This window comes from Fusarium keratoplasticum, chromosome 4 (assembly GCF_025433545.1).
Source record: "Fusarium keratoplasticum isolate Fu6.1 chromosome 4, whole genome shotgun sequence".
In the NCBI taxonomy this organism is placed as follows: Eukaryota; Fungi; Ascomycota; class Sordariomycetes; order Hypocreales; family Nectriaceae; genus Fusarium; species Fusarium keratoplasticum.
This window is the reverse complement of record NC_070532.1, coordinates 1,920,860-1,947,642: the sequence shown is the minus strand read 5'-3', so window position 1 is coordinate 1,947,642 and position 26,783 is coordinate 1,920,860. Positions and strand designations below refer to the sequence as shown.

The 26,783-nt window shown below is 55.2% G+C and overlaps 8 protein-coding genes and 1 pseudogene across 9 annotated transcripts, besides 1 other annotated feature; 4 read left to right on the top strand and 5 right to left on the bottom strand.

Annotated features, from left to right (window-relative positions):
* Positions 1-1,432: 1,432 nt before the first annotated feature.
* Positions 1,433-3,289, top strand: NCS57_00569200 (C3H1-type domain-containing protein; the record flags this gene model as incomplete). The annotated part of the gene is made up of 6 exons (XM_053055604.1): positions 1,433-1,519; positions 1,664-1,852; positions 1,906-1,953; positions 2,007-2,301; positions 2,395-3,128; positions 3,182-3,289. The coding sequence occupies 6 exons, from the start codon at positions 1,433-1,435 to the stop codon at positions 3,287-3,289; spliced, it is 1,461 nt and encodes a 486-aa protein (XP_052914559.1).
* Positions 3,290-4,040: 751 nt separating this feature from the next.
* NCS57_00569100 (uncharacterized protein) lies at positions 4,041-4,883 on the top strand (the record flags this gene model as incomplete). Its single annotated transcript, XM_053055603.1, has 1 exon — positions 4,041-4,883. One exon carries the CDS (start codon positions 4,041-4,043, stop codon positions 4,881-4,883), a length of 843 nt encoding a protein of 280 aa, XP_052914558.1.
* Positions 4,884-5,159: 276 nt separating this feature from the next.
* On the bottom strand, positions 5,160-9,208 carry NCS57_00569000 (uncharacterized protein; the record flags this gene model as incomplete). The annotated part of the gene is made up of 2 exons (XM_053055602.1): positions 5,160-8,765; positions 8,816-9,208. 2 exons carry the CDS (start codon positions 9,206-9,208, stop codon positions 5,160-5,162), a joined length of 3,999 nt encoding a protein of 1,332 aa, XP_052914557.1.
* Positions 9,209-9,895: 687 nt separating this feature from the next.
* Positions 9,896-12,280, bottom strand: NCS57_00568900 (HMG box domain-containing protein; the record flags this gene model as incomplete). Its single annotated transcript, XM_053055601.1, has 2 exons — positions 11,713-12,280; positions 9,896-11,583 (listed from the first exon to the last, which is right to left on the bottom strand). Exons 1-2 carry the CDS (start codon positions 12,023-12,025, stop codon positions 9,896-9,898), a joined length of 2,001 nt encoding a protein of 666 aa, XP_052914556.1. The 5' UTR covers positions 12,026-12,280.
* Positions 12,281-13,921: 1,641 nt separating this feature from the next.
* On the bottom strand, positions 13,922-15,511 carry NCS57_00568800 (RuvB-like helicase; the record flags this gene model as incomplete). Its single annotated transcript, XM_053055600.1, has 4 exons — positions 13,922-14,054; positions 14,136-14,467; positions 14,542-15,309; positions 15,368-15,511. 4 exons carry the CDS (start codon positions 15,509-15,511, stop codon positions 13,922-13,924), a joined length of 1,377 nt encoding a protein of 458 aa, XP_052914555.1.
* Positions 15,512-16,483: 972 nt separating this feature from the next.
* On the bottom strand, positions 16,484-17,875 carry NCS57_00568700 (uncharacterized protein; the record flags this gene model as incomplete). The annotated part of the gene is made up of 1 exon (XM_053055599.1): positions 16,484-17,875. The coding sequence occupies one exon, from the start codon at positions 17,873-17,875 to the stop codon at positions 16,484-16,486; it is 1,392 nt and encodes a 463-aa protein (XP_052914554.1).
* Positions 17,876-19,033: 1,158 nt separating this feature from the next.
* NCS57_00568600 (uncharacterized protein) lies at positions 19,034-19,581 on the bottom strand (the record flags this gene model as incomplete). The annotated part of the gene is made up of 2 exons (XM_053055598.1): positions 19,034-19,458; positions 19,521-19,581. The coding sequence occupies 2 exons, from the start codon at positions 19,579-19,581 to the stop codon at positions 19,034-19,036; spliced, it is 486 nt and encodes a 161-aa protein (XP_052914553.1).
* Positions 19,582-19,973: 392 nt separating this feature from the next.
* On the top strand, positions 19,974-20,314 carry NCS57_00568500 (Protein kish; the record flags this gene model as incomplete). Its single annotated transcript, XM_053055597.1, has 3 exons — positions 19,974-19,976; positions 20,028-20,137; positions 20,191-20,314. The coding sequence occupies 3 exons, from the start codon at positions 19,974-19,976 to the stop codon at positions 20,312-20,314; spliced, it is 237 nt and encodes a 78-aa protein (XP_052914552.1).
* Positions 20,315-21,772: 1,458 nt separating this feature from the next.
* NCS57_00568400 lies at positions 21,773-22,368 on the top strand (annotated as a pseudogene). The gene is made up of 2 exons: positions 21,773-21,911; positions 21,968-22,368.
* Positions 21,773-22,368: a sequence feature.
* Positions 22,369-26,783: the final 4,415 nt, after the last annotated feature.

Here is a 26,783-nt window from a genome sequence, read left to right as displayed (position 1 = left end):
TCAGGGCGTGAGAGGACAGAGGCCGTGAGGGTTCGGGATAGGTAGACCAGAAGCTGTTGGTGGCCTCAGTGATGCAGCGTTGCACTCTTGCTGTGCTGCCATGTTTTGTCATTCGACGTGATGGTTTCGAGAATGCGTGGATGAATCACTGTTGCCGTGGTCGAGTCCTTTATGCGTGTGTAGAGTTGTCATGCAGTTATAATTGACACTTGGATTGATCTGCTCAAAAATAGATGGGTCCATCATGGAAGGTGTTTAAAGCAAGTGAGTGCTGAGAGCTGCGAGCTGAAGCCCTGTTTGTCCAAAAGCGTTACAGTGCCAAAGTTAGACCGGGTTTATATTTAGCAGCCCATAATTAAAAGGCCACAACGACTTTCAGATCCAATACTGTGCGCGCCTGGCATCTGTATCCCCTCGTACCTGCCTCTCCTCGTCCTCCTCTCATCGCCTCGTTCTCCTTTGTCTTACAGAGGACCTAAGTTGAGGGTTCGGAACCTCTTCACTCAGTCAGTGCCAGTGCCCGTCAGATCGATCCCCTGTAGGGTCTTTTCCTTCTGGCGCGTCTCCACTGTGGGTCGATGGGCCGGCAGTTGCATGGGCTGATCCTGCCCCCTGCGCTGATGCACCTTGATCACTCAAGGGAAGGAGCGACCTGACTTTTTTTTTTTAAATGTTGTATGGAGGCAAGGACCTCTCGACCGGGAGAGAGAAAAAAAAGTTTGGCAGAAAATCAACCCACCATCTTTTGATCTTCAACAAACCTTGAATTGCTCTCATCTTCCTTCTCTTCTTCTCTCAAGATCAAGAGAAAAGAGGGACAAGAAGAAGAGCTTGACTGTCATCCTCAAGCAAGCAAGAAGCAAGCACAAGCGAGGGTAACAATCACTTACTCAAGGTGGTTTTTTTTTTTTTCCTCTTCCCTGTCTCATCTCCAAAACGTGCACCTCTCCCGCACACCCTCATCCAATCCCCTTGCGCCGACTGTCGCAAAAAAAGGGTGTGTGGCCGCAAGCAGACAAAGGTCCAACAACGGCCGAGCTGATCGCCTTTGCGCGCAACCGCCGTCACAACCCGGCACGGAGCCAAGACCAGGCTGGGCTGTGAAGGAGAGAAGGCAAGCCATCGCATCGTCCGTCTGCCTGTCAGTGTCCCGTTGGCGCGCGCCTCTCTCGTCTCGCTTGCTACCGTTGATATAACTCGACCTACCCGCTCGCCCAATCAATATTCCAGGGCTCTCTCGTTTACATTTTTCTTTTTTTGCCCTCTCTTCCTCTTCCATCTTCCTTCATCCGAAAACCTATCTCTGCCCTCCTCCCCGGCATCTCGAATCCCACCTCGGATCGAACATCGACATCCTGGTCTAGAAATTTCGCTTCGAACCTACATCACCACCAACTTCGAAAGCTTCGCCAGAAGCTCCACGCATTCCACCATGGCCGCTGCCGGTGCTTTAACAGACTTTGTCCAGCGGTATCAGGCCGTTCAAGCGTATGAAAACACAAGAGACAAATTGCTCCAGGTATGCGCGCCATCTTTCCGTCTGCGCGACACACACGTGCGCTCCCGCATGCCATTCCCTTCGCCCGCCGAGGGAGCTTGAGCACCCCAACGCCGCGACCTTGTGATCTTACCATTAACGTCGCTAACCTTTTTCGCTCGATAGGATCTACTACTTTACTGCCAAGGCATCGAAGAGAGCCTACACCAAGAGAACCAGCAGCTCAAGATCCGATTGCACGAAGCCGAGCTCGACCTACACGCTGCGACAAAGTCCCGACGAGATCTACAGCACAGCCTATCACAAGCCGAGTCCCGAATAAAATGGGTGACAGATGAGAACGAAGAGCTCAAGGTACATAGCATCATGGATTGATGCGCTGGGAATACAATGGCTAAAAGCGACAGAATGATGCTCCTTACCTTTTGCTGTTGATCGACGGAGATGGTCTTATTGTATGTTGGACAGGTCCTGGTGCTGGGGGGACTAGCTGCTAACCGCACAACAGTTCCAAGATGAATACGTCCAACAAGGCCTCGAGGGCGGAAAGAAGGCAGCATACGCTATACGCTCTGCTGTGGCAGACCTATGCAACCAGAGCCAGGAACGATTCAATGGGATAGAGATTGTTTGCCGCGTCGTAGCCAATGTCGCCGGCCTGAGCAAGGCCCTTTGTCGCGATGGCAGCATTGACGACCCCAGCATGTTTAAGGAGTTTACACTGGGCTTTACCCAGGCCAAAGCGACCTTTGATTTTATCGATGTTGGTTATGGCAAGGAGAGAGCCGACTCCAAGATTCGAGGTACGTTGAAAAGAGCACAGCAGCCTATGATATGCAGCCACAGCGACACAGATCATGTCCAATTGACGAGAAGCCGGCTAACACGGGGCCCAGAAACTGCTCGCTGGCATTTACGAAGCCATAATTGCAAACATGTCCTCTTAGGAATTGGACATGATGCTGGATATGCGCCTTTCCTTGATGAAGTACTCCAGGACGACACAGCACGAAACCTCGTTTCTCTGCTCAAATCGACGCCCTTGGTCCGCGAACTAGAGTCTCTTAAGATGAACGTGATCTCGTTCGACCAAATTTTCCGCACAACAAAGCTTACCGACAAGACCCCCATTGAGAAGCCTGTCGTACCTCAGCCCAATGGAACCGCGCACCAAGTCTCGCCAACAGTCATTCTTCCTACTCAAGCGGTATTGACGCCTGCAACGAGCACTGCGTCCATGTCGCCTCCGGCTGCTAGCTATGCCAAGATCACCAAGTGTGCGAGCCCACCTCCGCAGCTCACAATGCCCCTGCCGCCCAAGCAGAGCGCCAGCAACAATCGAAATAAGTCCCCGCCTCAGCCCGCTTGGAATCCTGGTCCTCGAGGACTTGATCAACCCATCACAGTGGGTCAACAGGCTATGGAGAGCATCAAGCGACGGGCGGGCAATGATAAACTGTGCAACAACCACTTCCTCCGCGGACCATGCACCAGGATTGACATTTGTCCCTTTGTCCATACCTACAAGCCCACTCAGGAGGAGCTCCGCGCTCTTGCAATGTTGTCACGACAGAATCCCTGCACGCGCGGCCAAGATTGCGACGTCGATGATTGCATCTATGGCCATCATGTAAGCCACCCTCTCTTCTTTTGGCTTCCGTAGCTAACATGATTTGTCTTTAGTGTCCCAATGTCAGCAATGGGGTGTGCACGCGACAATATTGCAGGTTCAAGGTGGAGAGCCATCCGCCTGGCACCAAGTTTACCAACAAGAACATCCATGATAACTAAGCCACGCGCTTTGCTGCGTGGGCTGTTGTCACTCGACTAAGGTCGATGGCAACTACACTATGATATGATCGAGTACCAACCAATCTCTGAGCTTCGTTTCTATGTACACTAGGATCGATTCTTTGCATCCGATCACAAGGTTTTAATATTATTATATAGGATTTCGGGGGATCAGTGATCCTCCACGACGAGATCTTTTTCAGTTTTTGCTTTTCTCCAAGCGCCAGGTGGTCGGGCTGAACTACAAGGCTCATGGGCCTCCAGAGGGTTTCGCTCGCTGGGAAGGATTGCTTGATGTTTTAACAAATTGAGAGATGATTTTAATTTTCGTTCTCTATGAATGCAAATTCTTTCTTTTCTTTCCTAGATAGCCGTTTTTAACGTATCATGGAACCGAATTTCATGTCGTGTGTTGAAGTGAAGTTGAAACTTGATCATGTAAGTCCAAGGTGAGCTCGGTGAGTTCGGTGAGGGGGTACTTGCTTACCCCACATTAAGCCCCGCCCACACCTTGACCTTCCATTTGACTGCCCACCTGTGGTGTCAACTGGAAAGTGCCACCTTCCTCCCCAGAGACGACGCATCCCATTCCCACTTCTACCCCAGAACCACTCTCGACTCCAACGTCGCCCTCAATTCCACCTCGAATCTTGATAATTGTCGCTCCTTTGAGATACTCTCTTGGAGTTGACACTGCGTACAACTTGCCCTCCTACGAACGTCCCCCCTCCTTCGCCCACCAGCCGCAAAAATGTCCCACCCAAGGATAGAAGAAGTCTCGGACAGCGACTTCGACTCTGACCCAGCCGAGGCCGACATTGACGACTTTGCCGAGTCGGATATCATGCGTCGCGTCGAACCCAAGTCCTCCACAACGACATCATCATCCGCTCCCCGACAAGCACCCGCAGCCGCAGCAGCCAGCCAGCAGATGCCGCACATCGTCCCCGCCGGAGCCCCCATGGGCAGCACCCTCCCAGCAAACGCAGACCGCTCCGCCTACGCCGACTTTCAGTGCCTGTACCCCGTCTACTTTGACGCCTCGCGGTCTCGCGCCGAGGGCCGCCGCGTCAACGCCGACCTCGCCGTCAAAGACCCCCTCGCGCGCGAGATCGCAAACGCCTGCTCGCGGCTGCGCCTCCCGACCCTCTTCGAGCCCGAAAAGGTGCACCCTAAGGACTGGGCAAACCCGGGCCGAGTCAAGGTCGGCCTCAAGAAGACCCCCGGACACCCCGTGCAGAACAAGCACCATCTGTACCGCCTCATCGCCGAGCACCTCAAGGACAACCCCACCACCGAGGACAGCGCCGGTCTGCGTGTTCGGATTGGGGGTCAGTTGCAGCCAGAGCCTGGTAAGCCTTACCCCAAGCCTGCTGTGCCGCGAGGCTGGAAGATGGGTGAGCTGCTGCCCTACCTGAGCCCTGCCATGACGGGCGGTGGTGTGTCAGAGAACCTGTTCAAGGATATGATGAAGGAGATGCAAGGTGGTGGAGATCCCATGGCGGCTCTGATGGGTGCGCAAGCGGGTGGTGACGAGAGCAGCAGTGGAGGTGGCAAGAAGAAGAAGGATAAGAAGGGCAAAGGCCGAGCATAGAGGGACTCTTACAAAGATGTAGAGGGAGAGTATGACACATGAATCAAGTTCTGGGAAATGTTAAGAGATACCAGGGATGGGGCATGACTACACTTTTTTAAAACAAAAAAGACGAAAAATGCTTCAGAAGCCCCCTTTTTTTTCGGGGAATGATGTTTGAAAGATAAACTTGATTCTAAGGCGGTATCATGATACTCGCCTGATACACATTGACACCGAATATTGAAAAAGTCAAAGATGAATGAAACAAAAAGGGGTATGTCCACACGCTTCCCATCATACAGCGATTCGCCCTTGTAGAGCCTCCCACTCGCGCGATCCCACAATCTGCACGTCCCGCCCGGACCCAGGCACCACTTTTCCGTCGGCGCCGGGGAGCTTGATGCGCAGCCGGGCCGCGGGGTTCCGGCCTGGGGCCGCCTTCCTCCGCTCGACCTTGGCCGTCTGGCCCTGGAGCACGTGGGCCTTGTGCAGGACCGAGTCCTCCCAGGCGGTCCAGGCGGCGTAGTCCTCCTGCTGCTTGGCGGCGTGGTACTGAGGCGTGGACCGGGCGGGCTTCCAGGCGAGCTTGTCCTCGGGCAGGGCTGAGAAGTTGTACAAGGAGGCCGAAGAGGCCATCTTGACGAGCTCGCTGAGGACGTCCCTGCCCTCGGCGGCGATGAGGCCACGGCGCTGCTCAGTAACGGTCTTGGGCTTTTGAAGGGGTTCGGCCAGCCAGTCGTACCTCTGCTGCTCCGAAGTGCGAGCCCGACGGTTGTCGTCACGAAGGTACCGGACGGCCGACTGCAGGCTCTCGATGTCCTTCTTGAGGGCGTCCATCTCGCGGGCGGTGGCAACGGCACGCTCCTGGCCAGCCTTGGCACCAGCAGCATCAGCGCCGTCAGCAAAAGCACGGCTGTCGCTGGCAATCTTCTTCCACTTGTCGCGCTCTGACTCGAGGTTCTTGAGCTCGCGGTCCTGCTTCTCGATATCCTCCTTGAGGCTGCCAATCTGCTGGCCCGAAGCCTCGAGCTCGCTCTGCAGGTTCGAGATGCGCTCAATGTTAGCCTGGGCATCCCGCATTCTCGACTCGAGTGTCTCGATCTTGAGCACGGCTGTGCTAAGGTGTTCGTCGCGCTGCGCAATGGTGCGGCGAGCCTCGCTATGCTCCTCCTTAAGGCGACGAAGCTCCTCCTCGGCGTCAACAGGGATGGTCTTGAGAGCCTTGAGCTCCTGCGACCGCAGCCGCCAGGGGGCGGGGGCCACATCGAACTCCTGAACTTGGTCGAGATCAGTGGCCAACGAAGCCAGGTCTGTGATTTGTGTTGTGACGGTTCGAAGCTTAGCCAGGTAGCTGGAGAAGAGATCCGACTCGCTTGAGGTGCTGACAGCGAGCACAGTCTTGTGAACCGCCGACTGCACCTCGACGTATGTAAACGGCTCAGTCCTGGTCTCATCCGAGGTAAGAAGCTCATGAAGGCCGAGACCGATTTGGCGTGCCAGGTCAGCAAGCTCCTGAGTTGCCTCACAGCACTGCTCAAATGCCTCGCTCGTATCCGGCAGCAGAGACAGAGACCTAGTTCGAAGGTCCTCAAGAGCTCGCACAGCCTTGCCAGCAATGACCTTGGCGCCTCGGGTCTGAGTAATGACAGCCTCGGACTTCTTGGCAAAGTGCTGCGCCAGCTCCTCCTCTTCGCCCTCAGCGGGGACCACACGGTGGACGAGGTTTCGAAGAGTGTTGAAGGAAACAGCCGCAGAGTCGAGGTGGCTCTGCATCAGCATGGCCTTCATATGAGCGTCGTCGGCATAGTTGGCCAAGTTGTTCGAGATGTGCACTTCTCCGAGATGAGAGAGTAGAGCAATGGTACGGTGCAGCTCGTCGGCGCACTTCTGCTCCTTCAGCTCATCTCTTCGCAGGCCGTCGATCCAGACGTTCAGAGCACGCTCAACAGGCTCCAGCTCGTGCAGCGCGTTCTGGTACCTAGAGAACTGCTCGATAGAGCAATGGCTGATGTCATTGACGAAGCGGTCGCACATGTTGGACACCCAGACCAGCTTGTCCGAAGCGTCACATCCAGCAAATACGTCGTCCTCGTGTCCAGGATGAGGCTGTCCGTTGAGTCGCTCTCGGATGAAGCCGTTGAGGAGGTTGGCCTTGAAGGTCAGACGACGGAAGCGGAGCAGAGCAAGCACGGAGTCCTGATCCTCCTTATAGGTGTCAGGCAGGAAAAGCTTGACAATCTCCAGGTGCTGCTCTGCCTCCTGGGCCTCCAGTCGTCGCAGCTCCAGGTCGATCGTCTTGACTTGAGCCTTGGCTGCCGAGATCTGGAGCTTCATGTTGAGATCCATCATAGCTCGGGATCGATCATTGAGCTTCTCCGACTCGCCCTCGGTGACGGCCTGCGAGGCTCTCATATCGTCCAAGTCGCTTTGCAAGCTCGTCACCAGCTCACGGAATCGTGACAGGGTATACTCCATATCCTCCAGTGACTCTTCTTGCTGGACGGCTCGTCGAGCCTGCTCGGTAATGACGCTGTCCTTGAAGTCGAGCTCCTCCTGCATTTCCTTCTCGTTCTGTACGTGGTTGATTTCCAGTTCATCGTTAATCTCCTTGAGGCTTTCAAGGTCGTCAATCACGGCCTTCAGCTCCTCAATCTGCTCAGCCATGCTCATGTTGCGTTCCGTAAGGTCTTCGATCATATCCTCAGCACCAAGTGCATTGTCCAGTTGTTGCCGAAGGTCCTCAACAGCCGATTGGGACTGCTCGAGCTTTTCTCGGCACACGCCGTACTCTTCCTTGACGGTATTAAACTCCTTCAGGTCCTCCTCCAATCCCGCGATCTGGTCCTTGAGCTCCTCCTCTGACGCTTGCGTCAAGTCGCGTAACCGCAAAAGAGCCTCTCGTAATCGCTCGTTTGTGCGTTCCATCTGTAGCCATCCAGTGCTGGATCGCTCCTCGGGGGTCATGCCCTTGCTGTATTCCTCGTTTTCTTCTCGGAGAATCTCGACCTCAAGCTCCAACTCTTCGGCCTTCTCCTTCAGGGCGTCTAGCTCAACCTTGAGAACCTCGGCTGTCTCCTCGGCCATCTCTCGGTCGAGTGTGGCCAATTCTAATATGCTGTCGTGCTCGGCCTGAATCTCCTCAATGGATTCCAACCTCATTTCCGCCTCTTTCAATAACTTCTTCAACTCATTGTTCTCCTGTTGCTGTGGTTGATACTTTTGCTGCAGCATCTGAATGACGCTCTCAAATTTATCTCTCTCTCCCTGAACCTTTTCGAGCTGCTTCAACTTATCCCGGTCCTCAGCCCGCTTGCGTTCCAAAACCTTCAGCTTCGCCTTGAGGTCCTCGGTTTCCCGGCTTGCAGCTGTGCTCCCGGCGGGTCGAGCTGCAGGGGCGGGTTTCCTAGACATGGGTGGTGTTGATGTTCGTGATGAGGTCCCTCCTGTGAGCTTCTCCAAGGCCTTTGTTCTCGCCTGAACAGGGCTTCTGGGCTGCGGTGATAATATGTCCCCGTTATCCTTCACGGGGGAGGCAATACTGTCTCTGTCTGATGAGCCATGATCCCTCCCTGCTAGGGAGTCCACTGATGTCCGTCTTGTCACAGAGCTTGGTCGTGAGCTTGGTCGCGATACCGCTCTTGGTCCGCTCAAGGACAAGCGACCGCTTGCAGTTCTTGGAATAGGTCCTCCTGCTCGAGATGAAACTGAAGATGTCGAGGCCTGTCTTGTCGTCCGAGTGGCAGGGGGTGGCGGTGGTCCCATAGAGGTTCGCGATCCCCCGACAGACGGGCGAGACTTGGATCCCGCGGATGGTACACGGGGATTGGAGGGTGTTCCTGTTCGAGATACGGCAGCACTTGAAGAAGCACTCATCTGCTTAGTAGGCGATTTCGTGGGAGACTGGACAAAGGTCAGCATTCAACCTAGGGAGAGCACACCGCAACACCCACTCTTGCAATGCTGGTCGGCCTGGCCACTCTAGGTACCGGGCTCGGGCTCGGGGCATTCAGACTCTTTCTCCTACCGAGTCCAGCGTCCCCCGCGCTCGACGTCCTCCCCGCGGCCGGGTTGAAGCTGCTCGGGCGGGAGGGCTTGCGCGCGGGCCTAGGGGCGGGGGCCTGGGCGATGATGGTGGCCATCATGGGCTTGACAAACATGCCGTAGCCCATGGGGCAGTCAAAGTACCGCTCGCCCTGGACGCTGCCATCGTTCTTGCCCGTCTTCTCCTCGAGCTCGACGCCCACCCACTCGCCGACCTGGAAGTGGGTAGGGCCAGCGAAGCGGACGGTGCCCTTGCGGCCATCCGAGAGCTGGACGATCTGCCCAGGTTTGAAATCCGGCATTGTGGGCAGTTTAGTCGGGGTCTTTGGGCATCGTGCCGGGCGTGGCTGTCGTTGTCGTTGTCGTCGTCGTCGTCGTCGTAGCTGTTCGAGAGCTGTCTCCTGAGTAGGTTCGCTTAGAGAGAGGGTCTATGATGTTTGGATCCATCCATTGACATTCATCCCTGAAGTGCGCAGTAGACGCGTCTGTCTACTTTCGGATAAACGCGACGGCGGCAATCCACTCCCGGCGGCTAGCGTAGGCACGTACCCAAGTGGGTCATCAAACAACCTCACCTTCCCTTGCACGCCCTTCCTATCAACAAAGAAATTCAACTCTGTAACAACAAATAATCATTTTCGCATAACTGATTGGCTAACATAACCATTCATCTCTCATCCTACTCAAATCATTCGTCAAGATCCGAAACTCAAATGTTTGTTTGTCTATTTCAGCCCGACAACTCTCCCTTCATGACGCGGGCTTGTGTGTTAGTTGCTTGACAGTAATCTCGCTACTCAAACTCTGTTCATGAGTTTCTATGTATTCGAAAAGAATTAGACCCATGCTCGATCGACGTTATGCTTTCAGAGTATTTCGTATACTTCAAAATCCCAAAAAGGCACCAGATACTCGAAGCAATGCCCGCCTCGTACCGTCTCAAATCCGGTTCAACTTACACCTTTCTCAATATGCAATCATGTATCTTTTCAAGCCTTGCAGGATTCCTCTCGGAAGGATCCTCCTCGTACCCACTCAACCACTTCAAACGCGACTCGTCGTTCAGTCGCCTCGTCCAAGTCCTTTCCGACAGCGATCCGGACGATCATAAGGCCCGGGTGCTTGTGGAACTCGACAGCCCCAAACTTTGTAATCTCCTCATCCATGCTTGGCTTAACGTAGACCACCAAATCGGGGGCGATGGTGCCGCGCCAAAGAGTAGCCATCCACTGCCAGTGGTCAATCGGCGCGTATGAGTCGGCGATGGGTACGGTACACGCAAAAGCGTCCGACAAGGTGAGGCTGAATCCCTCCTTGATGAGTGCCACCGGTACTTTGGGAGCTGGTCCTTTCTCCTGTTGCTCTACCGCACTCTCTTCCGCAGAGCCTCGCCGCGAGCCCTGCGACCCAGTGTCCTCCTTATTCGAATCCGAAGTCGAGTCGTCCTTGTTGGTGATATGCTTCACAATTTCTCTGGAATTCCTGTGCCAGTGAATCATGGTCTCGAAGCATGACTTGAACGTGTCTTTTTCGTCCACGGATACACCCTCACTCGGAGAGTCCCGTCTTTCGGTGTTATTCGGCTCCTCTGACTCCCTTCCCCATGTCTTTAGATGTACTTCGTTGGATGCCAGGATGGCCTTCTCCACCAGCTGGCCGACTTGCTTGAGCATTCTCGGCTTGGGCCCTTCGACTGCGATGACCGCCCCGCGATTCGCCAACCCCAGACTGCTGGGGTCAAGAGCAGTGATGGGTGTGTGATTGATTCGAGCCAAGACTGACAACTTCCGAGTGAATGGAATAGACATGACCATGGCTTCGATACTTCGAGCCTGGGGATCTCGAGCACCGGTTATTCCGAGGCCAGTGACGGGTGTGTTGAGATGTCGGACGTCGACTTCTGTCGCCACACTTGGTGACATAGGAACAGACGTCTGTAGTGGAGGCAGTCGAAGAGACTCGTCGTATGAGGCGTATCGAGCATGGCTCTGTTCAGGCCATGGCCCTGGTCGTGGAGGAGGGCCCATCGGACCAGATTTGGATCTCGGAAAGCCCGGCTCAGGCAAAGGAGTCGCGGGGAACGATCGCATGAGCGCTGGAGCCCCCATCGACAACGCTCGCACTCCCTGGTGAGGCGATGAAACTGCGTGATAGCCCCCGGCCTGGTTGCGACGACGTCTCTTCGCTTCTGGGGACTCAGGATTCAAGTCATCAACTTCTCGGTATCCGGGTCGTTGAGGGGGGTAGCGCAGCCTCGAGCTAGGCGAGCTACTATAACTTCCGCGGCGAGCCAGATCCAGGTCGTCTCCTCGCACAGCAGGGTTATATGGGGTTGGAGGCTTCGCCGTGGAAGGCGTGGAAAATGGAGTAGAAGGGGTACGAGGGGTTGCAATGGACCGCCCGTTGCACTTGGTGCAGCGTCCAGAGTCATCAGCCGGGGACGAACCTGTCCGGGTCCCCTGGGCTTTGTTGCCGCGTCGTGGCTGGTATCGATAGTCAGGATACTGGCGCTGATGGCGCTGCTTCTCTTCATCGGCTAGGCTCTTCCAGTTGGCCTTGACATCCTCAGACTCGTCCTTCCACTGCTCTCCGATGATCTTGGAGATATCGGGGTTGGAAAGATGGGGGTTCCGGGCAACAACTTGAGCTTGATGATGCTGACGATATAGGATGAAAGCTATATCCGAGTTAGCCGTGACAAAGAACCCTGCTTAAGCAAAAAGGGGTTGTCAGCGTAGAGATGTTACTGCTCACACAGTCTCGACGCTCAAGGCGAACTTCAACAAAGGAGCCTGACTAGACTCACCGTTTCGAGGTCTTGGAATCTTTGGGGCAGGAGTGCAGAGACAGATGTCTCTGGGGCCTTCGCTATTCATGCTGCTGGGGGTGCTGAGCTGGAGCTTCTCGAGCCTCCCATAGTTGGCGTCGGCCGTGTTGATGGAAGCGGCACGTTTTCGAGCCAGGCCGGCAGTGCGAGGGCTGGGAGAGTCGGGGGTATCAGGGACAGCACGAAAGGCACGCGGCGGCCTGTCATATTCGTCGACGGCGTCCATGGGGGAGTGAGCAGGGGTCATGGCCTGCTTGGGAGCGGCAGCAACCAGAGAGATGACCTGTGTCATTTTGGAGAGCGGCGGCTGGGCTGCTGGCAAACGAACGAATGCGAGACGGTGAGAGCGGGTTGGGCCAGAGCGGGAAGCGCCAACTTTTTGGCAACCACACAACCTTGTACCCTGAACGTAGCGTAGCGGCTGAGGGTGGAGTTGGATATGTTTGAGCGAGAAGGCTGAGAAGGTTGAGTATAGTTGAGATGAGTTGCAACAACAACAACCTGGGCGAAACCCGGCAAGAGCAAGAGGTAATAAGGTCAAGCCTCGACGGCAAGAAGGCGTTTCTGAGTTCCAACCAAGTCTTTTTTTTTTTTTTTTTTGGGTTCAAAGAGCGTCGACGGTGCTCGTGTGTCGGGGCCAGTCTGTGCTGGCCAAGTCTTTGTGTGCCTAGCAAGAGGACAATGAAACTGGGGCCAGTCGGTCAATCAGTGCCTGGGGCAGGACATGAGGCGTGATTCCATTATCGGATGCTCTTTGAAGTCTTCTCTTTCTCTCTCCTTTCGCCTCCTCTGCAGTATCCCAAACTCGTCCACCAACAGTAGCCCTGTCTCTTCAACTGTGTGTGTCTCTCTCTCACGCGTCAACTCCCTCTCTGCGTCTACCCTCTCCGACGACGGGTAGATAGATTAAAACGTCCTAGTCCCGGGGTAACCAGAGTGAACGGCGGGGAACATGCCCTGTCCTTGCTGTGGTTGGTGAGAGAGTAGCAGCAACCCCATCAGCCTGCCCTGCTTTGTTCGCGTTTGCCCCCGTAGACTGTCCCGTCCGTCCGTAGCAACCACTAGGGAGCATACAGCAGCCGCAGACTGGACAAGGCAGATGCCGCAGGCTCCAGTGGTACCAGCAGTGTGAACGAACCAGGGTGTGTATGTGTGTATGTGTGTATGCGTGATGGCGCGTGTGTGTGGCCAATGTGTGTGTGGGTGGATGCTCTTGAAAAAGAAACAGACTCATCCGCTGGACCCAACAAAACGGAGCGAAGAGAAGGGCGCGCACACACACAAAGGAAGGTCCACGGACTTTGCCATGATATATCATCTTTCTCCCCCGGGTGCGCGGCGCTTCTCCCCTGCCCTGCCTCTCCGGGGCAAGCCCAGCATTGCTGCTTTTGTCTCCGCCCTCCTTTGTAGTCGTGCAATGGAAGTGAATGCCGGTCGTCAGCTGGCCCGAGCGAACGATTGCCCCCTTCCCCCTGCTTCCTCCTCATCCAGCCTCATCCAACGGCGACAATGCGGTGCCGGAATGTATGCAGACCGTGTCTTGGGGCTGGAATGGGATGCTTGGCGAGCTCTGAGACAAAGACAATGTCCGCGCCGAAATTGGCATGGGATAGGTCTTGTGCACGTGATGGGCAAGCCTGATTTCCCTTTGACAGATACCCGGAGAATGAACCCAACAGGGCGGGTCAGCAATCCAATCCTGGTGCAAGACGGCTGTCGAAATGGCCTTTCATCGTTGGCATCCATCCGGATCCAGCCATCCTCCCCAGTTTCCCCATTAGTTTGAGTGAGTCAGTCATCAAAGGACTTGTGGGAGGGGGTGAGGGGCCCTTTGTTGTTTGGTCTAGAATTAGCATAATGGGAGCAATAACAAGGGAGAGATTCCCCCCAAAGGGGAGCTCAAGTTGACTCTAGGTATTCGCAAATGGCATTCTGATGATGATGGTCATTCGATGTGACCCAGCCTGACGCCGAACCTCTTGTTTGCAAGTATTTTCCATCCATGGCTCCCTATCAAGTACACAACGGGTCAGCCAGGAAGCAGGTATTTTCGTATCGCCTCGGAAAATCCTCTTGAAATCCTGTGACCCTGTTCAGTTAAACAGTAATTATGCATAGCACTTCTCCCCTTCCCTCCCAGCGCCGTCTAGACCTAAACAAAACCCCGAGCCTTACAGTCGTCCCCCGTTTACGACAGGAAGCCTTGTCCGGCCTCGCTGCTGAGGAGCGCCGCGCTGCGACGGGCGTCAAGGAAGAGGTCCTCGCACTCCGCAACATCCTGGACGTCGATCTGCGAACGGCCGTTGGCCTTGGCAAGAATGCTGTTTGTTCACCGTCAGTCAAACCATGTCTCGGTGTATCCCAAGGGGGAGGTTCAACCCCTTTCGCCAAAGTGGGCTTACCTTGCGGGAGTCAGCAGCTGCAGGCAGTACCGCATGCTGATGCGGACACCGTGTTCCGCGATTTTGTCGATGGCGGCGTCCGAGACTGAGACGCCCTCGGTCGAGGCACGTATCCGCACGATGCGCTTGATCTCATCCGCCTCGTATGGCGTTGTGGGAATGATGAGCAGCCGAGCCAGGAAGTCGGAGGGGATTCCGTGAGCTGCGACGATACCGTCGGTGCCTCTGATGGTGCACATTCCCCGGTTGGAGGCCAAGACAACGATGGGCGAAATGGGCGATTCCAGGGCTCGGTTCAGGTAGGTGAAGCACTCCACATCGAGCATATGCGCCTATGAAACGATCCCGTCGGTTAGCCATAGGTTCCCGTCCCGACATGAGACGGGGGACACTGGGGGGACTTTACCTCATCAATGAACAAGACGCCTGGCACAAGTTCAGCCACACCCTGGTCAATATACTTGCTGACCACTTTGTTGATCTCAGCGCGCAGCTTTTCGGTAATCTCAGTCATCTTGGGCTTCATCAGTTGGCCCATCATGCTCATGATGTCCTGTCCGCCCTGGGGTCGAGCGTTGGCCACATCCAGATCGTGCAACGTGACATCTTGCACAATCTCCTTCTTCTTGTGTACCTCACCCTTGGGGATGGGCACGTACTCCTCCGCCTCGAGGTCGAATTCTGTGGCATAGGCGTCCGATCGGCCAACTCGTTTGCATGCGCCCGTGTTCGCCTCGATGTAGATGACGTCTCCCACTGTGACACGCTCCTTCTGGATAGCCTCGTAGATGCTGGGGTCGAGGCGAAGCTTCTTCTGCCCCTTTGCGCTCTTCAGGCCGATGAGCAGTGTGCTGATGGTCTTGCCGTAGCCACCCAGAGGGTTCTCGGCCTCCTCGGGGGTCAGCTCTGTAACCTCTCCCTCATACACCTCCTTTGTCTCTCGGACCTTGAGGCCAATCGCTCTTCGGAAGTTTTCCATCAACATTTCGGTCTTCTTAACTTCGGTCGAGTAGATTTCGCTACCCACGATGGGGCAGAAGGGGATTTTGGTGCCCAGCTCTTGGCTGATGGCGAGCGCGAGTGCCGTCTTTCCGGTTCCAGGTCCTCCTGCCAACAAGACACCTCGGCCAGCCATCTTCTGAGCTCGAATCAAGTCCACCACGACGCCGCAAGACTGTTCCAGATGGGTCAGCAAACTATCGATGGGCCTTTCTGTACCTGTAAAGGCTCACCTCACGAGCGCCGACTTGGCCGACAAAGCCAGAGGCCTGCTTCTCTGCGTATCCATCTGACTTCAAACCCAAGCCCTTGATGTGAGTGTGGGCGGCCGTGCGATTGTCTCGCTTGTTCCCCTTCACCTCGCTGATCTGGACCATGATGTCGGTGGGCGCCGAGTTCTGTTGAAATTTCCGATATTCTGCAAACTATCTTATCGACGCGACGATTCTGGGCGAATTGGGATGAGGTCTCGTGGTTGGTGGTGATGTGAAGTGGTTGTTGATGTAGCAGCCTGAAGCTCCAAAGATTTGCGATCGAAGCTTAGTTGCTCCTTGTCCAGCGCGTCTTCGCGACATGATAGGTCACGTGATCACCGAGCACGTCCTCACCCTATACTGCTTATGAGCAACCTCTGGATTGATCATCTTCAGTACCGATAATTCGTAATTGACTCATCACTTCGTAATTGGCTTTACTATATATCTCGAGTTCCTTGTGATCGACACGTCTTTTGGTTGGCGACGATACCAATTCGATCAAGTAGATCGACTTTGAAACCTCCACCCACATGCGCCGAAGTACTTATACCGCTGACAGGGACCTGAAGTGCGACAAAGGATACTCCTTCACAAACAACTACAACCAGCGCCAAAATCACATTACAAATCTTGATTTTAGTCTGAGATACGCCTCCACAGAAATGTGCCTAGCAGACAGAACCCACCTGACCCAGAGTGTCTATCAATCAGTCACAAGGGTAGACCAACTTGCTACACAGGCTCTATGTTCGTATAAGACGTGGTTTCCAAATAGTCAACATAGAACAACCTAGAGGCCCAGATAGAAAGAAGCATACAGAGAACTAGGAACTAACGAAATGATGTTGCTGGAGGATAATTGAAAAACAGTGTGGCCGGAGCCCGGTAGAGTGATACGCCCGGACTTGTCAAGTTGATGACAATCGTGTCCCCCTAGTATAATCAGATACCAGGCAAAATTAACACCAGAAACACACATACATAAATGTCCATTGTTGATATTGTTCATTCAATCTACCTCTATATCAAACTTTTATGCCCCTGGCCACATGGGCCGGATGTCAGCCCCTATCAGAGCTGAACCCTACCAATCTATCGGGAAATCCTCATCTCTTCAGACGTGCCCGAGTCGGGTAACAACATGGGAGATCCCTCCGCTTCACCGACCAAGTTTCCACGCCTCTCAACATCATCCGCAGGCACCTTGGGAGGTGGCGACTTCTTGATCAAAACAACTCCAATGGCACTTCCAAGAATCAATGTGCATCCTGCACCGCTCATTAAACCCATGCGGTGGCCAAATACCCATCGGTCGAAGCTCGCCGCAAAGAGCATGTGCGTGTAGACCATGGCGTTGGCACGGTTCGACTTGTCCGCTCCGAGACCCGAAGTCAAAAGATATTGCATGATGAAGCCCAGGATTCCCAGAGGGAGCAGCAATAGCCACTGCTTGGCGGTGGATGGGGTGACCCAACGTAGACCTGGTTGAGCGACGTCGAGGATAGGCGCGAAAATCAGAAACAGGGCCGAGAGGATGGTAGAGATGGCACCGAAGTAGTTGACAGAGATCAGGGGGTGAGCTCGCTTTCCAATCGTTCGCAGGGTTGTGAAGGCACCAGCCGCCCCTAGGACGCCCACAAGGGCAACACCGACAGCTACTAATCGCTCCTCGGATGTGGCCTCGTGATCTGCGCCGGGTATCCCACCCTCTGGCGGCTCAGTCGTCGAGGGATCTTGTTCCTCGCCGGACTGGGAGAAGAGTGAAGTAGGACGAGCGATCAACACCACACCCAGGAGCGCCACCAGGGTCGCGAGCTGTTCGATTCGAGTAAAGGGCTCACGGAGTGCAAACCAACATATGAAACCAGCAACTCCAGGGGCCAGAAAGGTGATAACGGTAGCATCTGCGAGTGGAAGATACATCATAGAATACCACATGCCGTATATACCCCAGTATCCAGACAACCCACGCAGCCACAACAGCCATCGGATCTCCCTTTTACCAAACGGAAAGTCGGGCGTCTTGCTCCACCACATGTACGCCGAGCAACAACACGCCGTCATGAACTGTCTCATGAGGAGCACCTGGACGGGGTGCATGCCGTTGCCTTCGAGCTCGACCAGACGGGCACTGAGGTTCATCAAGGCACCAAAGAACTGGGATAGGGCAACGAGGGCAGCGGGCTTGTTCCTGGCCCAGAATACCTGCCACCGGGTGGGTGTTGCGTCGCCGTGCAACTCGGTGCCACTGTGTGGAAGGCGTCCCATAGGGATGGGAGATGGGCATGGAGAGGGACTTAGCGACAACCGACGGAATTCGTCGTAATTCGAGTCGTCGAGCTTGGTTCCCATTATGCTGGGGGATGGTGACGGCACCGGTAACAGATGACGGTCTGATTCTTCCACATTCCCAGGTGCCAGCTTGGCTCCGGGAGTCTGGGGAATTTCTTCATAAGGCGGTGGGATCCTGGAGTCCCGATCCATGGTGCCGGATAGACGAAAGAGACTATCACTGTCGTCCTGAGGGTTGCTTGACACGGCGACGACGGATGGGCAGCACAGAGGAGACGAGTCGACGACCAAGAGTCACGGTGAAGTCAACGCAAAGCTTACCAATGGGAGAAATCTCAACCAGGCCTAGATCAACGACCGAGAAGCGTCAAGACCCAACCACCCATGAGCGATCAAGACCCCGCAGCGGAAGCCGACCGGCAGGCGGACCAACGATCCCATCATGGGATGGGGATCCTCTTTTCTCCCCTTCTCGCAGCAGCACAGCCCGACGAATGTGCAAAGAGGATGACAAGTGGGGGTGGGACTTGTCTGAAATCCTCCCGTTCATGACAAGGCGAAACAAACAGCTGCAGCGCAGGAACGAGTCATCAGCACCTCTCGGTGCCGGTTTCGCCGCTATCGGCCGGGCCGTCGCGGATCAGCTGGGGGATCCATTCAGATCAGGTGCAGAGATTGCTGACGGAGGCCAGAAAAGCAGAGCGACGAGGCGCTGTTGGGTGGCGAATAGGCGTCTCGAGAAAGGGAGAGAAAAAAAAAAAGTGGTGGGTTGGGATGGATGTGACCAGAACAGGCGGTTGCATCCATCATGGCTCTTGGCTCTGCAACCAAAAAGACGCAGCACCCCCCGGCTTCGCTCCGGAGTCGGGTCGGGTGGGCCCCGGGATACAACCTCCGTGCTATTCCCCAACTTCCCACGAGGGACGGAGTCTTGCCGATCGGCCCTGACTAGTGAAGCCTGGTTGCTGGAGAAGAGATGGTGTGGGTGTGGGCGTGAGAAAAGTGCTGACCGCTGGAGTGTGTGTTGGGGAATTCTGCTTATCAGGTTCTCAGTGCAGTATCAGTCAACTTCCAGTCTTGGACCGCATACGAAAAATACAACCCCAAAAAGCACCCTGTAATTGTGATAGCAATTGCGATAGAAACGTGGGGGCCAAAGTCCCTTTGGTCTTCTTCTCGCACCAAACTCCATAGAAACCAACGCTTGCGTGATAGTTCGTGACAATGTGCAATGTTGATGCAATTTCCAATAACTCCGGTGGGCCGCAAGAATCCCAAATACAAAATCCCAAGCCCATGGTCTCGCTTGTAGAACGCCAAAAAAGATGCTGAAATATCCAGAGACCCGCCTCAGCGCTTCTTACCAAGCGCATCCGCTTCCGCCTCGGCATCGTCGTCGGCCTCGCCCAGCTCCTCCTCCGCCTTTGCGGCAGCCGACGCAGCGGCTCCCCTCGCGTCTGTCTTTTCCCTCTGCTTCTCCTCATTTGCAGCATCCTTCATGATCTCGTCCTCACCGTCGCGCAGAATCTCTCGTGCCTTCTTGATCTCCTTTTGCTTCTCAAACACCTCCTGCACCTTTCCGAGGAACGCGGGGTTCTTCCGGAACGCAAACTCGAAATCTTCGTACTTGATCTTTTGCCGGCCAGAGTAGTTTGCCGCCCGCGTCGCCTCGAACGCGATGGATTGCATAAAGTCTGTGAGGATCTCGTCGAGCACTCGGACCGTCTCGGGGAGGGGGTTTTGAACGTCGCCGTGAGCGTAGAGCAGCTGCGCCACTGTAGTCGAGAAGAAAACGTTAGATGTGACGGGGGCGTTGTAGAGAGCAAGGTGAACATACGCTCCGCATGGCTAAAGTTCATCTTTCCGACATTCTTGCCGGCTCGCGCTCGAGGCTCCATGGTGAAAGGGTTGTATCACGCCGTAGCGTTCCCCAAGCGATACACAGGCACGAGGAGTAGGATACCGAGGACTTCAAGATCGTGATTGGAGATCAACTATCCGCAGCCTCGTCGTAGAGATGTAGTCGGATGCTGGGAGAGATGTGCTCGGCCAGCCTTGCAACGGGGGACTTTGGTGGGGCCGGAAATTTGTGGAGTCCAGTAGACGTCACCCCTTGCAAGAGGACACGGCTCGGCGAATCTTTACCCCTAAGCACACATTGCGCATGTGAGAAGGCTGAAGCGATTGCTTCGAGCGCCGTTTGCGATTCTCGACGACGACTTGTCTCCCGCGTGTTATAAGTAATCTCCGTTGTTGTTGTTAGAAAAATACCAGATCAACAGTTATCAAGATGGTATGCGTGGTGCTCTTTTGCATCAATTACTCCCTGCTAACGGTGCCATAGTCCGCCCTCTTCAACTTCCAGTCCCTCCTCCTCGTCCTCCTGCTGCTCATCTGCACGAGCGCATACGTCCACCACTTCACCCCGAGCATTATGGACAGGAATAAGAACGGGTATGAGATGCGACGACTCCCAACCCACGGCGCGACGAGCTGACACTGGCCAGGTTCATGGGCATCTTCTGGAAATGCGCAAGGATAGGAGAAAGATTGAGTCCATACATAAGCATATGCTGTGTCCTCATGGCTGTATGTCTAGATACACCATTCGAACCGCTTGCTGGCTCATAGCTAACTTGTTTGTCTAGGTCTCCATCCTCCTGAACTAGATCTCATGTTTACCTACCGACGGGACGTTTCTGTTTTACCATGATTACGATAGGCTAGGAGTTGGGCTGGGACGAAGCATAAACAAGCTAATGGGCGGTTTTCCGGCTTCCATGTGTACAAATCTGCAAATTCACGATCACGATCTTACCATTCACCAAGAACAGGACATGCTGTGAAGTCTGTGGCTGGCTTTCCTCATACAAACTTCAGCCCGCCGCCAGTGAGACTCACCATCCAGCGAGTTTGCGTTACATCCAGACCAGCGAGCCGCCAGGCCAGAAGCCGAGTCTGGAATCCCAACACAATCTGGATCCTGCTCAATGGGTGTGCCGTGGTTACCTCGCCTGATAAGGCCAATGAACCACTTGAGGCACTTCATTGCCGCAAGGCGCCTGCGTGTGTGCATGAGTGCGTGCGTGCGTGGGACTGGAGTAACAATATCAGTGAATCGGACAAGGGGCGCGGAACTTTGCTTGTCGCACAGACGACGCAGTGCCTTCTTGTCATTTCGACAACTCGGCTCTCAGATGTAAAAGAGTGAGCACAGAGTCGGATTGGCTCGTCCAAGCGCATAGTGGTTTCGTCTGGCGCATTGCGCAGAATATTGCCATGTCTGACCGGACGGCACAATGACTCGCGATTGAAGACGGTTTCAAAAAAAGAAAGGAAAAAAATGGCCCTTTCCCATGTCTCTGCCGTGGATGAGGCACGGCAAGGCGTCAAGGCTGAAGATAAGCCAAGCCATGGTTCGCGCCTCACGCCAACACACTGGGTACCTAGGGGTGCAGTAGCAGTAGTAGCGCGGCAAAGGCACACTGTTGTTGAGCCGCAGAGAAAAGAGTTCGGATATGGAGGGGTAGGTAACATAGTAGAAACCGCTTCTCCCCTTTACTCCTTTATTTACGAACTTGTTGTACAAACGTGATGAGATTGCAGGACGAGGCGTTGTGAGCTGACCACAGTCACATTGCTTGGGTCATGGCATGAGGAAGCAGATTCACAATTGGATTGGTGTAACGGAACATTGCCGCAGACTGTGAGGTGTGGGAAAAAGAAAGGAAACCAAGATTCTCCGTACTCCATTCAAGAGGGAATCCGGGGCGATTCGACTAGGTAAACATGGGGGGCGAACTGCCCAAGATCGGATAAGGAGGACGGAGTCGTTGCGGAGATGATGGCCCTGAGTCCCCTTTTGTTGGGACCGCTTCAGCCGCATTGCACATTTGCCAGTCAGACCCCACGCCTCGGACGGCACGAGCTGGTTGGGACGGCATGAAATGAACTGGGCGGCTGAAGGGATGACAAAGAGTTGTCGTAACTCCCAAGAGGCTGAGATGAGAAGAAACCACAGCCAGCAGTTATGTGACTTCAAGCCCAAGCAGCAGACGCAGCCAGCCACATAAAGCACATGAAGGAGCCATGGCCCAGACAGTCAGACGCCGTCATATACGAGCGTGCAACACACAAACCACTATGAGCCTTTTCGTTCGCCAGACAAGTTGCTCACCGGACGCGGCTGTCCACATCCCGCACCGTGAGAATAGGTACGAAGCAAGTGGTGTGCTATGCTGACCGAGAGGATTGCCCTGCGCCGCAAGTTGACAAGCCCGCCAGAGACCGAGTCTGCGGCCTTCCGCGCCTGGTTCCTTGGCGGCCCCGTGGATCCCGGCCCCGAGCTTTATCGCCCCGAGCTCGGCCTGAAGTTTGAGGTGCCCCCCAATTCTGACTCGCTGCTACACTACCACTGCAAAGGTGCTCAATGCGTGAAATTGAACATCATGATGGATGGGAGGGTCAGCAAGGAAAGGCTTCCTTTGACGCGGACCTCGAGAGTTGAAGCTAAGCGCCTCCTGGTGTGGCCGATTTGCGCAAAAGGAGGCAGCCGAGATTTGCCAGAGTTGATCGGACTTTGCGGAAAGGATGCTGGGCGCGGAAGGCGCAAAAGCAACGCCATATGTGTGATACTTACTGTACGGCTACATACGCAAGCTGAGCTGGACGGATGGATGCAAGCGGTGCGTGTATGCAAGGCGCGAGTTCTAGGCGATTCGAGACGGTGATACTACCCAGTAAGACACTGCTCCTGGAGGGAGCATCTCGCTCAAGGAATCGGAATCGCCTTCGGGGCAACAGGGACCAGGCGCCCACGACCACCAGAGAGTTGGGGTGGCGACATTGTCCCTTGATTCTACTGTACGGCACACCGTCTTCTGGACTTCTCGCCCTGCGTTTCCTTCCGACTCCATGGCTCAAAGACCAACATGCTGACTCTAGAGCATACCAGTCGAGCATGTAAGCAGAGTTGTTGGCTTCGAGATTGGGAAGACCCTTTTCGTATTGGGAGTCTTGCATGGCGCTATCGACTATTCCGCCCTGGCCGGAAGCAGAGGTGAGTGTTTTGGCTTTTGCTAGAGCCAGGGACGGCCAGATGAGAAACCTTTTTCTGTCAGTTTCCGGCCCTCGCTCTCTGGCCGCGTGACCGTGCCGTCCTTTTGCTCAGCGCCTATCTGCGCAGTAGTGCCTCAACTTTTTGTTGCGGTTGCAAGGGATAGAGGGAGTGGCTTGTATCCCTGCGGGTCTAGGTTACTAACAGTGGGAAGAACCTCAAGGTTCAGAAAATTCCTCGGGGCTTCAGCTTTGATTGCAAGTGCAGTGACAGTGCAGCCTCGCCATGTCCGAGACGGTTTCGTTTCTGAAGTGCGTGTGGCTACCTCTAGACATGGGGGAGGGGGTTAACAGGTCCCCGCCAGCTTGACGAGACGAGCTGGACATGGGTACGAGCGAGCGAAGTGATGAGGCGGCTGACGATCTTGGAACTTTGGGTGCATTGTACGTTGCTGCTTGTCACGAGGGGCATGCTAAAAAAGATACAGCCCATGTCAGACCTGAGATTTGGTGTTGAGACTCTCAGTCGAGCATCTCAGTCATTGTGAAACTTATCAGAGGCCAGCCATTCTTGCAAATCGAGGCCTTTGTCGCTGCTGCCGCTTTGTGCTGCCGATATTACCTAGACAGCGCCGTTGGGTGGGCGTCGAGAGACCACCACCATCTCAGCCACGACTCATCCATCGCACGAAGTGTCGATGCGGCTGCGGCTACCGCGGTCATGGCATGCCATGGCATGGCATCCATTTTTATGGCCTCGCATCGTCTTGGGCAGGGCAGCATTGCAGCATTGCAGCATTGCAGCACCAGCAAGTTCTGAGCTACGGACGGCCCAGACAAAGGTGCATCGATGCGTTGGCCACTTCGTGTCCTGGTGGATGGCGATGCGATGTGGGCTCCACACGGATGGTGTTTTGTCTTGCTGCGAATGGACCTGTGCTGTCTCTTGCGTAGGTCCTTGACTCATAGCAAGGGGGCCTCGAGGGACCGAGTGATGAGTGTGGGTGACAACAAAGACAAAGAAAGAGCCCAAAGCTGTCGGTCAGACATCCATCGGAGTGCTAGCCAGCTGGGCACCGGACAACAGGCACATCAAACAGACGCCAGCCAGACCGACTCTCCCACAGACTCGACTCTGACAAGAATGAACTGGTGGTCTCTTCGCTGGCCTGGTGTTGAACTTATGCATCCTCCCTGCTGCGACAGGGAAGACCAGGAGACCTGACGAGGGCAGCCCCCAGAGCCCAGCGCCAAACCACACCACAACGCACCACCACCGTCCGACCGACACAGCGGCACCATGACCTGCACCCGTCGACGAGTGTAGCTAGTCATTGCTGGTAACACTCTTTGTGGCCGAAACGTGGGTGAACCCTGACTGGCTCGCCCGCCCTGAATATCGCTCCCCATCCGGGACGCTATTTCCACGTCCCGACAACACCATCAAAGTGAACCTCCACCAATCCAACACAACAACATCCCTTAGGCGGTGCCGAGGTGCTCCCTACACCTTCCCGCGCATGGAACATGCTGGCCTTCACCTTGCAGTGGACCGGAGCACTAGGTAGGAAGAGATTAGATAGACCAGAGCCAGGTCCCAGTACCACCACGCCGGGATGCGCTACCTGCGGCGCTGTCCAATTGGCGACACCGAACCCTATTGATTGCCCGTCGCCTTGCTGAATCGATGTCTGTGCACCCGTCGTCGAGTCCTGGAGAGGTTCTGGAAGTGCGATGACATATCCACTCATGAAGGCCTCGACGAAGCCGCAGTATCTGGCGATGAGGGAAATGGCACGACGGTCTGTGTCAACCTTGGATACTTTGCTGCCCTCCCCATCGTACCTCGCACGCACCCCTGCCCTCATCGGAAGATTACAGCGATAGCGGTGTTTTCCCGTCGTGGCGAAGCGCAACCGTTCCGTGGGGAAGGAGGGCCGCTGACAATGGTGTTTACATGCGCAGGCTGTAGGAGGCGACGGCGAAGATGATTATGAGAGCAAGCAGATGTGGTGGTGGCGGAGGACGGCATGAGCGGGATGCCACTGCTGCTGAAGGAGTGTCGGTGTCGGAGCCGAAGCCAGAGTTGCCGCATCGCGGGCGCTGAATTGACGTAGTAAAGAGGCAGTGCCTCCGGGCCTCACTCCAACAAGAGTCAAGAGCCCGACTCTTCAGTCAGCACGTCTCCTCGGATTTGAGGGCGAAGTGACCTCACACTCAACCAACTGACTGCTCTGCTGGCCAGCGAGAGTTGCAGAACGACTCGTAGCGGCCGAAGCAACGCAGCTGGGGCGGCTCATTAGTCGCCAGTGACTCCGCCGTCCACTGTATCTGCACGCTTCTGGCCCGCTTCTAGATCAGCGGCGGCGGCGGCGGATGGATCTTTCAGTGGCCCCTCAAACTGAGCTAGCGCGACCCTGGTGATCCCTAGAGAGCCCTGGAAAAGTCTTCCTGGGGCGAGCGTCCAGTGGCACCCCCAGGACGGTTCAATGGGAAAGGTCCCGAGTGACTGTGATGCCCCTGGAGGAAAAGGCGGGCCAGGCCAATCCCTGGGTCCGTTTCGGTCGATGTTCCTGGGACTTGACCCTCCTTTGGCAGCTTAGAGGTTCCCTACCCTGTCGTCCCAAGATGCATGTGTTGGTTGGATGGATCATGGGTATCGTATTGTTGAGATTCCTTTCATCCTGAAGCAAGAAAATGCACGTAGAATGTCGAGGATGCTCTTCACCTCCAATCGTGCTCAGTGTGTGCGTGCGTGATGTGGCTTTTCTGCCGCAGACCTCAGACGTGCCAGAGTTTTCCCGTGTCATGCACAGTCCGTTCCTTCCTTTTACGACTCCCTCCTGCCTCCATGGATCGATCCCACCTTCATCATCCCGTGGACCCATTCATCGCTGAATGGCCTCCACTGCCTGTGGGGTCAGACTGTACATACATTGTCATCGTCGCCATCGTCATGACCATGCTGACACTCGACTTCGCGTCTACCATTCGATACCGACCTACTCAGTGCTGAAAGGCAAACGAGAATCGTTACGAGACTGCAAGATAGGGTCAGCTATCCCTATGTCCTCGTGGTCCACCCTGAACTGACTCAAGTAGCGCCTGACCTTTGATTTCCTCTCATCTAACAGAGACGGGAGGCCGAGACGATAGCAGCAAGATGGCTCAGATCCAAATATCGGGAGGGTCACGCTGTCGCTGCAGTGTTAGATTGCGCTACAACCCTCGTCGGCCTTGCCCACGCACCGCACCCGACGCTTGCGCACCTGCACCAGGGCTCCAGCTGGGTCCCGTCCTCCGGTGGCGGTGGCTACCGACTTTTTTCTCCCAGTGAGAGGAACCTCGACCGCTCCAGCTCATATCCCGTCCTCGGCTCGGCTGGCGCTGGCGGTCCTGCCCTAGGCCTAGGCGTCTTGCCCTGCCCTGGACACAGTCGGTGCAGGTGGTGGCTAACAGGTATAGCACAGTACGAGTCCGTCCGCTATTGCTTCGCGGTCATGGGCCAGTGACAGGCCTTTGGCGTGGATTCAGGAGGCGGTTGGCGGAGACTTCCACTGCTGTTCCCAGGTTGTTAGTGCCAGTCGATGCAACGCCTTTTAACCTACACCACACCTCCCTAGGGGCACAGGTACACTGTACGGAGTACGCGCACCCCGTACCGGCCCAGAAACAGCTAAACACACCATCAAACACGGCCACCCCCCCCCCCTAGAATTGGCCCAGGACTGCCCGCACTGGCGCGAACCCTGCAAATATGAGCGTCAGGGTCGACAAGTACATGTGGATACCGCGAATCGACTGGAATGGCTAGGGGGTCCAAGAAAACACAGGAATATTGCAGTGACGAGCATGGCCAGACCATTCCGTTTATTTTTGCCTCCTCCGGGGATCGCCTGCCCCTGCTCTGTCACCCACAGGTCACTGGCCCACCACCACACCTTACCCATCGGGCTGTCATGCCATGCCATGGCTCTCCGCCGTCGGCCTCCCTATTTTTTCTGGCTTGGTGGAAAAGACCTTTCTTGACTCGAATCATGGATGG